General features: G+C 47.0%; 1 protein-coding gene across 1 annotated transcript in view; it reads left to right on the top strand.

The window, feature by feature from the left end:
• Positions 1 to 2,590: 2,590 nt before the first annotated feature.
• EXOC4 (exocyst complex component 4) overlaps positions 2,591 to 15,066 on the top strand; it is a 226,159-nt gene continuing 213,683 nt past the window's right edge. The window contains exon 1 of the mRNA XM_050325228.1: positions 2,591 to 2,684. Within this exon, the coding sequence (XP_050181185.1) occupies positions 2,599 to 2,684 (86 nt within the window). The 5' untranslated portion in view covers positions 2,591 to 2,598. The remainder of the gene's footprint in view (positions 2,685 to 15,066) is intronic.

Raw genomic sequence — 15,066 nt, 5'->3', positions numbered from 1 at the left:
GTAATTTCATTACAACCAACATAAAGGCATTACAGACGAGGCAATTACACCTGGAAGAGATTGGTGTGAGCTGAACCCTTTCCTCTGACATTTCTGCTAATGCTGGGAATGAAATAACAAAGTACTTGTGGTATTTTTTTCCAAATGTTAAACCTGCAGTGGAGAGAGACCTGTGTGTACACCAGCCCCGAGCACTGGGAAATCTGCTGGATTCAGGAATTCCCAAGTAGCACTCCGAGAAGAACAGGGGATAAATTGTGGGAAGGGGTTGCAGGTAAAACTCCTTTACCTCAGGAAAGGAGTTGTCAAGGAACGCCCCTCCCCTCCCCTAGAGATACCTGAGGGTCCTAAAACACTGTGTGAGAGAAATGTGAAAATAAAACCATATTTCTGACCCGATCCATCAGTTTTTCAGGATGAAACCCTTTCTTGCAGGCTGTGTAAGGAGCAAAGGATGTTCTCATAACCCCTCAGCCTCCTTGGGTCATGTATTATTAATCAAGAAAGATCTCAGCATTCACATGCTGCAGCAGCCCAGACCACATTGGATTTTTTTTCCCCCTCTTTTGTTTAAAGAAAACATAAATTCCCACCTGTAGCTCTCCTTGGGTTGGGAGGGAAGGGAAAAGGGCTTGTCAGTGAAAGCAGGCAGTGGTTTAGCAATTGGAGCCCAGCACTGAAAGTCAGCAGGGTCACAGTTCGGGGCGAGCGTTGCTGCTGTTTGTCCTGATGAAGCTCCTCCTAAATGAGGGGATTATTGTAGCTGTCAGGAATGGAAAGGTGGGACACATTGATCTCATCCCCACCGCAATCTCCAGGCCTGTGCTGGTCCAGAGCAGTCAATAGGAATCGCCAATTAACAAAAACAAAACAATATTGGCAGTTTGAGGAAAAAAAACCACCTCCCTCCAGCCAGTGCAGAGACCTCTCGCCATTCAAATCACCCTCCTCGGGCAAAGGCATTGGCAAACCTCACAAAATCAGAGCAAATGAGTTGTGTTTTTTTTTTTTTGGTATATCTGAACAGCAAATTGTAGAGCTGAGAGCCTGCCTTGCACAAGGGGAAACGTAGCAGAGCAGCTCTACAGGAAAACACTGGAGTGCACACCCCATAAAAATCACTTTGCAGTAATTATCCTGTTTCTGAAAACACACTGGTTACCCAGGAATGAAGTGTCTTTTATTTCAGAATTAAAGTGCCCACGCTCTCACTCTGCTAATGATCACAGAGACAGGGGTTGATTATAATAAATAGGGGCTCTTCCACAGCAGCTATTGTGGAAATATTCCCCTTGTAAATAAGCCCTGGGAATACCACGCTTCCAATTAGGTTGTGCCTCAAACACAGCTCATATAAATGGATACTCTTGACTTACCTACAGGTTCCAGCAATTTCCACGCAATTAAGTCATTAATGTGCAGCTTTGGGCTGAAGAGGAGCAGTGTCTTTGACAGGATGGAGTGAACCTGGTTCAGAAAACACCTCACAGCTACGAGGGATGCAAGTGATGGCTGTTCCTGCCCTGGCTCTGGAGTTCCTGCCCTGGCTCTGGAATTCCTGCCTCTCCAACAACAACCCTGCGTCCTCTGAGGTGTTTTTAGCACAAGCTCTCCAAGGACGTGGCTGGAGAGGTGTTGTTACCCCTTATTTGCAAACAGGGAGAGCGAGGCAGCTGTCGGGGGATGGTTTTGTTTGATGTTGTCCAGCGAGTGTTGAAAAACAATCTTTGGTTTTCCCACCCTGGACAGGGTGACAAAGACCTTCCCTTTTCCAAAGGTGATCCTGTGGCAGGAGATGGAGCGTGTCCACGGCAAGGCAAGGATTGTGAGCAGGTAGGCTGTTGTTTGGAATCATGGAATCATGGAATATCCCTGGCTGGAAGTGGGCACTGGGTGTTGGAGTTCATGAATTGCCTCCCATCCACCCCCTCCAGCTGTTCAAAACCCCACAATTCCCGTGCCAAACTATCTCAGGTTTGCTTCCAGGGCCGGCTTCAAAGACCAGCTGGGCTGGTTCAGGTTGAGTCACATCACTGTATTCCGGGTGAAAACTGAGGAAAACTGTTCCTAATAGGCTGGAGCTTAAAGATACCAAGCTAAGCGACACTTCAGCAACCCTCGCATTTGAGACAGATTTGTGATCAGATGCGCTGGTATTTGGCGTCACTGGTTCACAGAACACATCAATCTACGTGTTTGGTGCGTTTTATTAACTCTACAAATGTTTAAATCTGTTGCCGTTCAGCGCAGCTCCGTGAGGGCTCCGTGAGGGCACTTTGGTCAATCACACCCCAGCCCAGTTTCCCGCAGCTCCTGAAGCGAATGACGGCTGTCGGGCACAGGTGCCTTTGCAGGTGTACCTTGTCGGGTCGCTAATTTTTCACACCTGATTTTTAACTGACCTCTTAATCACCTGCGCAAGGGAGGAGCCGGGTCCCCGCCGCCCTAAAAACTACGACTCCCAGAAGGCCCCGCGGCGCCGCTACGGCCCTTCATGCCGCGCGCCCCGCCTTCCTCGCCTCCTATTGGTTGGCGTCCCGCCCTGCTCTGTTCTGATTGGCTGCGCCCGTGTGTGCGCCGAGCCGGCGGCGGCGCAAGATGGCGGCGGGCGAGGCGGCGGGGCGGTACCGCGGCCCCGTGGGCAGGAGCAAGGACCCCTCGGGGCTGCTCATCTCGGTCATCAGGTACGGGCGGCCCCGCTCCGCGCCCCACGGGCCCCGCAGCGTGAGAAGGGGTCGCCGGCGGGCCCTGCCGTGCTGGGGGAGCCCGCACGGGCCCGGCCTGCGGAGCGCCGGCTCCCTCCAGGCTCAGGTCCTGCCTGGTCCTTCTGGAGCGGAGGGGAAGCTGGAGTAAAGCTTGTCCTCAGGGGTGTCCTGCTGCCCTCCTGCCCTGCGAGGCTCATCCCCTCCTGCTTCCAGGGCTTCCACTCTGGAGTCAGAGGGATGTGGACAGGCTGGATCCATGGGATGAGGTTCCCCAAGGCCGAGGGCGGGTCCTGCCCTTGGTTCCCAACAACCCCTGCAGCTCCAGGCTGGAGAAAAGGAGGCTCAGGGGGGACCTTCTGGCTCTGCAAGTCCCTGCCAGGAGGGGGGAGCCGGGGGGGTCGGGCTCTGCTCCCGGGGAACAGGGACAGGACAAGGGGAAACGGCCTCAAGCTGTGCCAGGGGAAGTTCAAATTGGATTTTAGGGAAAATTTCCTCATGGAAAGGGTGGTGAGGCCTTGGCAGGGGCTGCCCAGGGAGGTTTGGAGTGCCCAGGCCTGGAGGTGTCCCAGGCAGGCCTGGCCGTGGCACTCAGAGCTCTGGGCTGGGGGCAAGGTGGGGATGGGGCACAGGGTGGACTCCCTGATTCCAGAGGTCTTTTCCAACCTCAGTGATTCTGGGAATAAACCCTACAGGCAGTACCAGCTTAGTGCGTGAGGGTAAAGGCACTGTCCTGGTCCTGTGGAGTCCATAAGTGACCTCCACCCCCAAAACCAGCAGCACTTGAGTAAAATAGGGCTGGTTGGAAAAGCTGGAGGATCAGGAACTGCCTGTGTGTGCAGAGTGCATCCTTTTTGAGGATGCAGGAGTGGGAGAAGTGCTGCTGCTTCCAAGTCTGACTTGCAGGGAGTGAAAAGGAAGACCTGGGTCTGGTCATGTTCAGAATATTGATTGTTGTCTGCCCTTATTCCTGAACTCTGCTGTGCTGGAGGATAGCTCTGGATAGACCTGGACCTAAATTTGCTCTTCCCCCCCTCTGTGGCTTCTTCAGCTGCTCGTAAATCTTTTCTCTGCTCAAAACCAGTGGCTTGGCAGCTGATTGCCCCCACTGAAGCTGTTAAATGCTCTTCCACACGCCCTCTCCAGTGGGTGTGGGCAGCAGGAATCACCCCGGTGGGATAGTGGGAGTTTGGAATGAGCTTCCAGACTTTGCATCCTGCTTCGGTGTCTTGGTGGAGTTACTTTGGAGAAGTTACTGTAGCACTAGCTCTGTGTCCCAGGACATGTTATGATTTAAAAATCCTCTGGGAATGCGATAAGGTTTAGAAAATTCTGTTCTTTTTATTACTTTGAGAACTGGCCTTGAAAATCTTGGAAAACTTGAGGGAGCTGTTGATTCTGGGGAAGAAAAAAGCAGCTGGAAGAAAAATATACCTGCATTGATTGTAATCATCCTTTTGTGTTGTTTGTTTTTGTTTGGTTGGTTGGTTTTGTTGTTTTACAGTTTCCTGTAATTTCCAAAATTATTTTAAGATCCTCCTTTTTGTACCTCTGTTTTAATAAATCTGGACTAATTTAATTTCTAATATAACCCTGAGCTCATGTCGCTCTGCTGTCCAAATGGAAAATCATTTTTATCTCCATGTTTGGCTTCCAGGCACTGATATCTTGGCTAGTTTAGGTCCAGTGTTTAGAGAAAACGTTGAGGTTATTGACCTTATGAAATGAAAATTATTCACAAGAACAACCTGATTGCTAAACCTCCAGAATTTAATTAGAGCTTGTTTGGGATGTAGAGACTCTTTGCAGAGCTTGAAGTGCCGTGAAAACCTGATGGCAAAGGAAGGAAAAAGTATTAATAATAATAATATTGATATTTATTTGGGTTGGTCAAGCACAGAAAGAAATGGTGTGAAATTTAAATCACTTCCTACTCTGTGTTGTTTTTATATAGGGTGAGGATGAACTTGCCGAGCAACAGGTGAATTATTTTGGAGCTTTGTGTGATCATAAAATACCCCTGCAAACAAATTCAAACCCGGCTGGGTTAAACAGAACTCTTCTCAGCTTCAGAAAAAATATCACAGATCTTACCAGTGGGTTTATGGCTTGAAACGTGGCCAGGTTTTCCTTCCTTGATAGCTTTATTTCCAAAACGTTTACGTGTAACAGAATCCTCTGCCGATCCTTGTGGTTTTCCGCTGGTGTTCCCCGGTTTATTCCGACTGTTTATGTCTGTGGGAAAGACCCATAAAGGGTGTGACAAACAGCAAAACTCTTGAGTGTAAACAAACAAACTTTTCCTGCTGTAAACAAACAAATCCAGAGGAGCTTCTTCAGGGATTTTATTTCACTCGGTCCCAGCAGCAAAGTTGGTGGTTTTTTTAAGAAGAAAATGTTGTTTAGATCTGCAAAATCTCATCAGTGATTGTCTCCAAAATGCTGTGAAATGGGAAGCTGAAAGGCCTCTTGTAAATATGGATTATTTTATTAACAGAGGGGTAATTCCTGATATTTACTCAGGCTCAGTCACTCTCTGTCAAAAGGGACTGAATAATTTCCTTTCCCCTGATCCCAGATTTAGGGTTCCTTGTGCTTACATCGCTGGATTTCCCAGGAGAAGGTGTTTGGGGTGAGACCCTTGACAGAGTTTAACACGAAGCAGCACTGGAATGCTGTAAGAAACGGGATTTTATGAGCTCTGGAGCTCTACTTCGGGAACTTTGGGTCCTCCCTGGTCTCTGTGGTGTTGCTTTTCAGCAGCTCTGAGGGCGGAAATCTCTGGGATGAAGGAAGATCCAACAGGAAGGAATGTCCCGCTCCTGCTCCTTTCCAGTCCCTGGGAAGGGGCCGTTTTTCCTGTTGTGTCAGGGCACACATTTGTTTCCTGTAGGAGGATCCATTTGCTGATGGAATTGCTGGTGGAATTCACCTTGGCCTTTCGGTTGTTGCCAAGAATAGAGAATAAAGGGAGCTTTAAGTATGGATGGATTTGGAAGAATTAATGTTTCCTGAGCACTGTCAGGAGGGGCTGATGTGCAGCTGTCCCAGGATGGGACTGATCCATGTGGGAAGAGCCAGGGAGCAGAGTTAGGAAGTGGAGTTGTCCTTTAATGGATCCCACTGAGTCCTTGTTTGTCCTAAAGGAGAAGCAGAGGATTTATTCATTACAATAAATCTGGAAGTAAAGAGTGTCCGGGAATCTTAATATTTGCAAAGCCCGCTATTAAAATTCCCAATTTGGGAGCTTTCCTTCTTTTCCCCGTGCCTTTAGGGAATATGGGAGTACCTTCAATTTGCCCCTTGTGCTGAGAAAAAATGACCATTATTTGCCCCAAGAAAACAGCTCCTGGGATTGTGACTTCCAGAGTGGGATATGGGATATCAGGGGTCGGAAGTGCAGCGCTTGTGCTCATTCCTCAGCACACCCACCTCCAAAAGGTGCTGATTCCTTCTGGGATCAGAAAGATCCCTCAAGTTCCTCCAGTTAAATGCACTTTGGAAGGTCAAAATGCTGTCACAGGAAGAGCAGAGGCTTTTGTTGTTTGAATGTGCTGCTGATCAGGAGGGCTTTGGCCGTGCCTTTTTAAAAACCGGAGCAGATAATGAAGCGACTTTGGCTCATCTGCTGGAGGACAACTCGGGGAATGTTTTGTTTTATCGCTCAGAGGACGAACCTCTGTTTGTATATTGATTTTTCTTAACCTTTTGTTTTGTTGGGAACTGCTTGAAGCAGCTTTTGTGCTCTGAAAACAAGCAGGCTGGCATTTAGCAAATGCTATTTTATTCCTTTTTTTTTTTTTGAGAGAGAGATCTTGTCAGATTTTTAATTGGTGAAGGGGCCCGCCTTTTATTTACTGTTGGGCGTTTTTCTTGCCAATTAAAGGTTGCTGGTTTTTAAAACTGCCCTTTAATGGCTGCTTTAATTGGGGGGAAAACAAACTTTAGCAGTGACTCCCGAAGACCTCAGTGAAATCTTTGTGCTGAGCTTCCACACAGGCAAAGGCACACGCCAGAAGTTGAGATTGCAGGCAAAAAAAAAAACCCAACATATTTTATATTTCACGAGTGAATTTTATATATATATTTTTTTTAATGCTTTTGGCCATTATTTTCGTGATATGTGAACTTTTGCTGAATGGATTCTTACTAATGACCTGGCATTTGGTCTCCTCTCTTTGTGTCTGAAGCAATAGAGCCGAGATCCCAGATTGTGATGGAGGAGGGCGAGGAAAGACGGATGCGGAGCCGTTGCCCTCGTTCTTCCATCTGGGAAATAGCTGCTACAAGGAATAAAACCCGCTTACTCTGATCTGTAATGGTCTCTTAAACCCACTTTTATTGCTAATGGTGTTTTCCAGTGTTATGAAGGTAGAGAAAAGCAGTTCAGGAACTCACTGAGAATAAATTGGACATGGCAGAGCGTGGCTGTAAACTGTAAATTTCCTTGAAATGATCTCGAGGCACTTGTAGGAAAGCTTTGCATGCTTGGCAAGTGTTGGGTTGTAGTTTGGTTCCATTTAAAAATGGGCAAGGGAGCACGTGGGAATTCACAGCCACATCCAAAGGGACAGTGTGTGGGACTGGGTAAAAGCTCAAGGGAGTTTATTTTTCAGCTCTTAATTTAACTTTGGACAGCACCCTGTGCAGAGCTGGAGTTCAGCCTGCCCTGAAAAATCTGCAAGGCAGAAATAGTTGGTTTTGTTACTAAATGATTGCAAGTTCAGTGGTTTTAACTCTGGGAGATGTTGCCTTCAAGAAGTTCATTGTGGTGCAATGTTGAAACCTTCAGTTAATTGTGATAATTCCCAAGGCTCTCGCTTGTTCCTGCTGTTCCCACCTGGAGTGATACCAAGGATGGGCTGATGGTGCAGGGCCCTCTTCATCCTTTAATCATGCAGGTGACAGGTGTGAGTAGCATTGTCCACCTTTACTCCTGCAGGTTTGAAAAATACTGATCCTTAGGGCTTGGATTTTTCCCTGGGAACGTGATAATTCACATAATAGTTGGTTTAATTTTTGGCTCTAAAATTAGTGCCAAAAAAAAGTAGAGTTGGTCCCTGTGGTTTCCTGGAGAGGGTCTCACAGAGTGGCATCTCCTGGGTCTGTCTGCTCTCTACATCCCTCTCCCAAGGTGTCCTTAGGATTTTGCCTGTGTGGGATTGTTTTTCCCTCTTGATATTGGAGCCACCTGAAGTGGTGTGAACTCTGCTGGAGCCACTGCAGCCCAGTCCTTGCCTGAGAAATCACCTGACCACTGACTCCCCTTGCATTATTTGTGTTGGTGTGGGGAAACTTAATGAAGGGTCGGTTAATTTAGCAAAACCAATAATTCCCAGCTGGTGTTTGTTTAGATGGCTGGAGGCTGCTCAGCCTTCTCGCTGCAGACATCCCGAATCCATCTGCGAGTCCTCAATGATAAAAAAAGATCATCCTGTGCCGCTGGAAAAGCTCTAACCGACTGTGCAAACGGCATGAAAGATTCATGGAGTGTAAGCTGAGGAGGAAAATGTTTTAAAATGCTCTGTTTGCTCTGTGTTTAACAGGACTGTGAAGAGACTTGGAGGGAGGGAGGGAGGGAGTTATTTCTTTGCACATGGGGGATGGAGTTGTCTGGAGGCTGAGTACCTTGTGCTCCCCTTGGGGAGGATGGAGGATTGCACTTGTTGTTTTTAAGAACCTCTATAATTGTATAATAAACTCACAGGATACCACATTTCCCATTTCAGTTGCCTGGGACGGTGCCATTTTTGACCACCTGCTTTCCAGCTCCTCGTTGTCCCCATGAAATGATAGTTTGTCTCCTGACCATTTTAATTTATTTCCTCAAATCCATAGGAACAATCAACTAACCTACGAAAACAATGAGCAAACAGGAGTTAAATTATTAAGTACTTTTTGGAGTTTAATTTTTTTTTTTCCTTTTTTTTTTGGCTTTGTTTCGTGAGGACCCAGCTCTTCCAGTGGTTTCAATGAGTCTCTGGAGACATTTCCAAACGTGCATTATCAGCTTATCCACTTGGAGGTTAAACAGTGCTGGAAGCTGTAGATCACCCCATTTGGGACTCGTCTTTCAGACAACAGTTTTTCAATTATAAAATTCAAATAAGTCCGTTCAGTTTAATGAACCTCTGGAAATTTGTGGAGCGGTGGAGACGGTGGGCTCGAAGTAGAGGTTTTTTTCTTGTCCCAGGGAGCTTCACGAAACGTTTTCATTGTGCTCTGCTGGAAATGGAGCTGCTCTTGAGGTCTCATGGGGGGTGGAACAGCAGTTGGGAGGAGGAATATTGGCTGAACTGCTCCAGACTCAGGACTTTGATGATTTTTGTGTGTCCCTTCCAACTCAGGATGTTCTGTGATTATTCTAAGACAGGTTCTTTTCCCGGACAGGAGTTTGTTTGGTTGGTTGGTTTTTTTAACCCATAAAATTAAGGCTTAAAGGGGGAAAAACCCAACCAACCAAACCTTGAATTTCAGGAAGGATCAGATTTTTATTTCCTCACTGCTGCATTTTGTTCTGATTAACTCAGGGCCTTAAATGCTGGTCAGGTGCCTCCTGTAAGTGTTTCCAAAATGCACGTTTGATCTTAGGTGTTGCTTGATGTGTTCACTGCAAGGCTCAGGTCTTGAAATTATCAGTGTCAAACCCACTGTGTGATGTTCTGTTCCCCTCTTAGAGGGGGAAAAAGCAGTAACAAATCAGTCCTGCATTGCATTTGCCATGTGCTGTTTCTTGCAGAGCACTTAAATGCATCTTCCCACTTCTGGGAAACCCACACTTGATCCTCCCAACAACTCCAACTTCAAAACTCTCTCGCTGCAGCAGTTCCTGTGATGATTTGCAACTCTGAGGAGCTCTGTGTTTACAGCAGCTTCTGCTGGGCAGGGAGATGTGGCCAGATGCTCCCTCAGCTGCTTTTTGTTCCTTTTCCCTCCATCCTGACCTTTATTCCCCTGTTGTTCCCTGTCACACACGGGCTGAGCTCGACCTTGGGGTGTCTGGCCACCAAAAGTGTTATAAACGATCACAAAGGCTCGAACCAACAGCAAATTCTGCAATTGTTGTGTGGCCACAGCCCTCAGCAAGAGGAGCCTGATGAGAAGTAACTGGATTCTAATGGGTTTCTTTTTGCTCTGCTCTTTTTTCTCCCTTTTCTTTATGAAGTCTCCGTGGCACGGTTGCAGTTGTTTCCTGCAGAGAGGAGACTCGGCTTTCCAGACATCCACACTGCTCTGCTGAAATTATTATTTGTTGCTTCCAGCAACTGCTTTGTCTGTTTAACTCCACAAATCCTTTGTTGGTCAAAAATTGTCAAAAAGCCATGTTATTTATTTATTTATTTATTTATTTATTTTAATCCTGTACCTTGTGTTCTGGTTTGCGTTTCAGCTCCTCGGTATGATGTGAAGTGGGGAATAACTAAAGCAAAAAATCCCCCAAACAAACCCCAAATCAACTCAAATTTTCCTTTCTGAAGGGTAATTTTGATGAGCTTAATGTTCTGCTGTTAATTTTATGATGAGTGATATGATACGAGTCATATCTGGGAGCTGGGGAGGCCCCCCTGGAATCCTGGGGTCAGTTCTGGGCCCTCAGCCAGGAGAGCCATGGAGGGGCTGGAGCGTGTGCAGGGCAGGGAAGGGAGCTGGGAAGGGTGCTGGAGAACTCCTGAGGGAGCTGGGGGGGCTCATCCTGGAGAAAAGGAGGCTCAGGGGGGACCTTCTGGCTCTGCAAGTCTCTGCCAGGAGGGGGGAGCCGGGGGGGGTCGGGCTCTGCTCCCAGGGAACAGGGACAGGAGGAGAGGCAACAGCCTCAAGCTGGCACCAGAGAAGTTTTAAGTTGAATATCAGGGAAAATTCCCTCATGGAAAGGGCTGTCCAGCCCTGGCACAGCTGCCCAGGGCAGGGGTGGAGTCCCCATCCCTGGAGGGATTTCAAATCCCCGTGGATGTGGCACTTGGGGACATGGGGCAGTGGTGGCCTTGGCAGTGCTGGGGAATGGTTGGACTGATGATCTTATGGTCCTTTTCCAACCTGAATGATTCTGTGACATGTTGTGAGACATGTTCTGGAGAACTTCTTTAATATTACCGTGTATTACCCACCCAGCCCTTGTTACCTGCAGGTTTCCAAGGTGAACAATAAGAATAATCCCTTTAATTGTCACCCAAACATTAAAACATCGGAAACCTCACCCAGTTTCCTCAGGAGGGATGGATCACAGTGTGTCCCTTAAACTTTGGATTTTGCTCATTGTGCTTCTATTCAGCAGATTTCTGGTGCTTTTACTGAAGGAACTGGTGAGTCCAGCAGTGAGTCCCTAAACTGGCTGCTCATCTAAAGTAGCCTCAGCTTTCAGCACCTGAAACTGTGTGTTTGTACCTTCAGGAGGATTTTAAAGTGAGGAATGGTGGGTGATGGTGCAGAGCAGTGAGAACACGTGGTAGGAAGTTTTCTGTGGATTGCTGTTAAATTTGAGGCTTTGTTTGACTCCCCCCCAAGGGATTCAGTTCACTTCCTCTTCACTAAAATGTTCATTTTCCTGATCAGACAGGAAATATTTAAATTTGCTCAGCGTGCCTGGTTTTTTTGGTGGTGTTTCCCCCCTGAATTGCACATGTAAAGGACCCTGATACAGAAATAAAGGAGGATTGTTCCCGGATTTCCAGGCTGCACTTGTGCATCATGTAATGCTGTGTTCTGCCTTTAACCATGAATATTTAGATGTGTCTGGTCTGATGTTGGGGAGCAGAAGAAAAGAAGCTTTTAGAGAGACACCCAGAAGCAGCAGGGACTTTAACACACCTTCCCTGTGAGAATTATCTGGTGCAAACTTGGCATTAATTCTCTTAAACCTCTATTTGCATTTTTCCACAAGGTATCTGTTCAATAAAAAAAGAAAAAAACCACAGAAGCATAATGCCCACATACTGTTACTGCAGTGTTCTTCCCGTGAAACAAATTTTCTAGGCAAGAAATTGATAATTAAGGCTCCCTTTGCCAGGCAGAGCTTAGCAGTAATCACACTTAGCAGGGCTGGCCTAAGGGCAGGTAGAATAGGCAGGCAGTTATCCACCCAGCCTGGCTGGAGGCATCCCAGAAAGCAAATTTACAGAAATGAAACATTTATTATTCATTAATGTTAACAGTTTTCTCTTCGAGTTGACACCTAATCTAATTTTCTTGGCATTTTGTTGGGCAGGTAGGAAGCTGTGAGTGGGCTGGTAAAAAGAAATTACTCATCTGCACTGGAAAACAGAGCAAAGCCCTTGATAATCCAAACTGTGTGGGGAAATGTGAGGCTCCCTCCGTGTAAACACAAGTTGCTGTTGGATCTCAGATGTGATTCCTGCTGGAGGTGTGAAGGGGTAATAGTAAAGGTGGTTGTTGAGTTCCTTTTGCCACAGTGCAGAAATTGGGGGCGAGGGGGCAGCAAAATACAGGATTTGGTGGGGGAAATAAAAACCCCTCTAGTGAAGGAAGTGATGGGATGGGATGAAGCAGGAGGGGTGTGAAGTGCACCCTGAATTGAGCTGTGAGGGGATTCAGCACATTCCAAAACTAAATTGGGGAGGGACTGTGGAGCTTGGAAATTCATGGATTTGTTTGCCTGACCTGTGTTTGTTACTGGGAATGACAGAATCAAAGAGAGGGGGAAACAGGGCAAGGGGGAATCTCCTTAAGCTGGAGGATTAATTTAGAGTGGATGTTGGGAAGGAATTCCTGGCTATGAGGGTGGGGTGACCCTGGATCCCTGGAAGTGTCCAAGGCCCGGCTGGAGCAACCTGGGACAGTGGAAGGTGTTGGGGTTGGAACTGGGTGATCTTTAAGGTCCCTTCCAACCCAAAGCATTCCATGAAAATAGAGGTGCTTCTCCAATGCTTTCCACTGAGGTACATTAATAGGATGACTTCTGCTGAAATTCCACTGTCAAAAAGGAGAATAAAATAGAAAAGGAAACCCCTTCATGCATCCCTTTGAGAGGAAGATGAGCAGATTCCTTTAGGAACTCAAATGTTTCCATATTTGCTTTCTGTGTCTCTGTATCTGAACAAAATAGTCCCTTTTGGGGTTCAGCAGCAGCTCCAGGTGTTGCCAAACTGAGCTCTTTGCTCCTGTTGCTGGCTATGCAGAGGCTTTTCCTCCTGAGGGTCACAAAATGCCCCAGAAAAGGCATTTCTAGGTATAACCACAAGGGCAGTTCCTCATTTCGTGCTGAGCTGCTTGGCCTGGGGACTGAGCAAAGCCTGCTGTGCATTGGGTTGGCATCAAAGCTCATTTTGGGGGGCAGGAGAAGCTCTGCACGTTCGTGGGATGTGGGTGCTGCACAGAACAAAGGTTTATCTATACATGCTGTGTGTTCTGTGGTGCTGGGATCGATGATTTTACATCCTATTTTGGGGCTGGAGTGCATCTGAAGCTCAAAAATAGCATTTTTAAGAAGGGAGATGAGTGGTTTGGCAGCTGATCATCTCTGTGTAGCAGCACTTCTGTGCTCCTGTAGTTCTGTTGTGCCACATCATGAGTTGTACAATGGTGTTTGTTTTCTTCTGCTGTTGAATAGCTTAGTAAACATCCTGTTCTCTTTGAGCTCACCACAATAAAAGAAATTTATTAGCCTGCGAAGGAATTACAACTTCTTTTGTGTCCTGATTTTTGTGGGTTTTTTTTTCTCCCGTGTTGTTTGAATGCTGGAGAGTTCACTTTTTCTTCCTTTCCTCCCCAAATTAATGCATCCCACTGTAGCAATGAACTCCCAGAGGAGATGAGTTTGGGGGGCAGCTCTTCAGCCTGGGCAAGCTGCAGAACTTGGGGAGGTCTGTGGGACACGTGGATTTGTGTCAAATAAATAAACAACCAACACTGCAGAGTGACAACAGCCTGTTCTGTGGGGCAGGGAGTCTGCTGGTGTTGGTTGATGCTGGGAGCAGGTTAATTACTTTGGTTCGTGGAGAAAAAATTGATTTAATCCCCACTTGATGTGTTGTATTTTTGAAGCTCTGTGTGCATTTCTGTGGTAAAGGGTGGCTCCAGTCTGGAGCATTTTATACATTATAAAAATGAGATGTTGTGTGACTTATCGAAAGGTTTGGGTTGGAAGGGACCTTCAGGACCATCCAGTGCCAATCCCTGCCATGGGCAGGGACACTTCCACTCTCCCAGGTTGATCCAACCTGGCCTTGGACACTCCCAGGGATCAAGGGGCAGCCACAGCTTCTCTGGGAGATCCAATCCAGCCCCTCCCCACCTTCCCAGCCAGCAATTCCTTCCCAATATCCCACCCAAATCTTCATTTTCCCTGTGTCCTGTCCCTCCAGGCCTTGTCCCCAGTCCCTCTCCAGCTCTCCTGGAGCCCCTTTAGGCCCTGCCAGGGGCTCTCAGGTCTCCCTGGATCCTTCTCTTCTCCAGGATGAACATTCCCAGCTCTCCCAGCCTGGCTCTTCACTAAGGAGTGAATTCCTCTTTACCTTTTCACATCTTCAGTCTGTTCAGCTATTTTAAGGCCACAGGTGAGAATAAATCCAAACTTCCTTTTAGATCCTGATTGTGCCACTTTGTTCCTCCACCTGTGGTGCTGAGGCAGGAAGATTCTTTGGGAGCTTGGAGTTGGTTCAGTTTTCCAGGAAGGTGCAGCCTCTGCAGAAGTGGCAGAGCTGGCAGGTCTGTTTGATCCGTGTGAATACATTTTTCCTGTGTATTTACCTTTGGAAATGAGCTGTTCCTGTCTTTGTGGACTGCTGTAGGAAGCACTTTAGGGCTTTGGGTGTTTACATAATGTTTCCAGGACTCCTGGAAAAGTCTGTCCACCTCCTCCCTCTACTCGTTGAGCTGGATCCTGGAAATGGGAGATGAAAAATGCTTGTCATCTCCAGATCAAATTCCAGTAAAATGAATAGTCCCGAAGGACTTTTTTTTATTAATGTAATTCCAGTGTAAATTCCCTGACCTCGGGGAAAGAACAGGGTTCATTTGTTTTCCTGTGATAAAAACATTGCGGGATTGTGTCTGAGCGTCCCCTCTGTCCTGCTCTTCCATCTGTGGAAGTGACTCCAGTGAATGAAGCACTTTGCATCTGTGTAAATCTGTACTTTTAACTGTGCAAAATCAAAAGTCAGTGAGATCTGGCTCGATGAGTTCCTGTTTCACCGCAGCATAAAAATGTCTCTGAGCAGCCGGTTGGAATTATTCTAATCCTGTTGAGCTCTTGCTAATGAGACAAGGCATCTGCAGCCATCCAGCTGCCAGCTACAAATTCCAGGTATCTGACAGGGGAGGAGGATTCTCATTTGGAGGAAAAAAAAAAAGTAATTAAAGAAAAAACCAACATGTGAAATGCTTGGGAATCCCTCCTGGAAATCAGAAT

The sequence above is a fragment of the Myiozetetes cayanensis genome, unplaced genomic scaffold, assembly GCF_022539395.1.
Source record: "Myiozetetes cayanensis isolate MyiCay16 unplaced genomic scaffold, myiCay2020 scf3, whole genome shotgun sequence".
In the NCBI taxonomy this organism is placed as follows: domain Eukaryota; kingdom Metazoa; phylum Chordata; class Aves; order Passeriformes; family Tyrannidae; genus Myiozetetes; species Myiozetetes cayanensis.
Note: the sequence above shows the minus strand (reverse complement) of the source record. Positions and strands in the feature narration are given on the sequence as shown.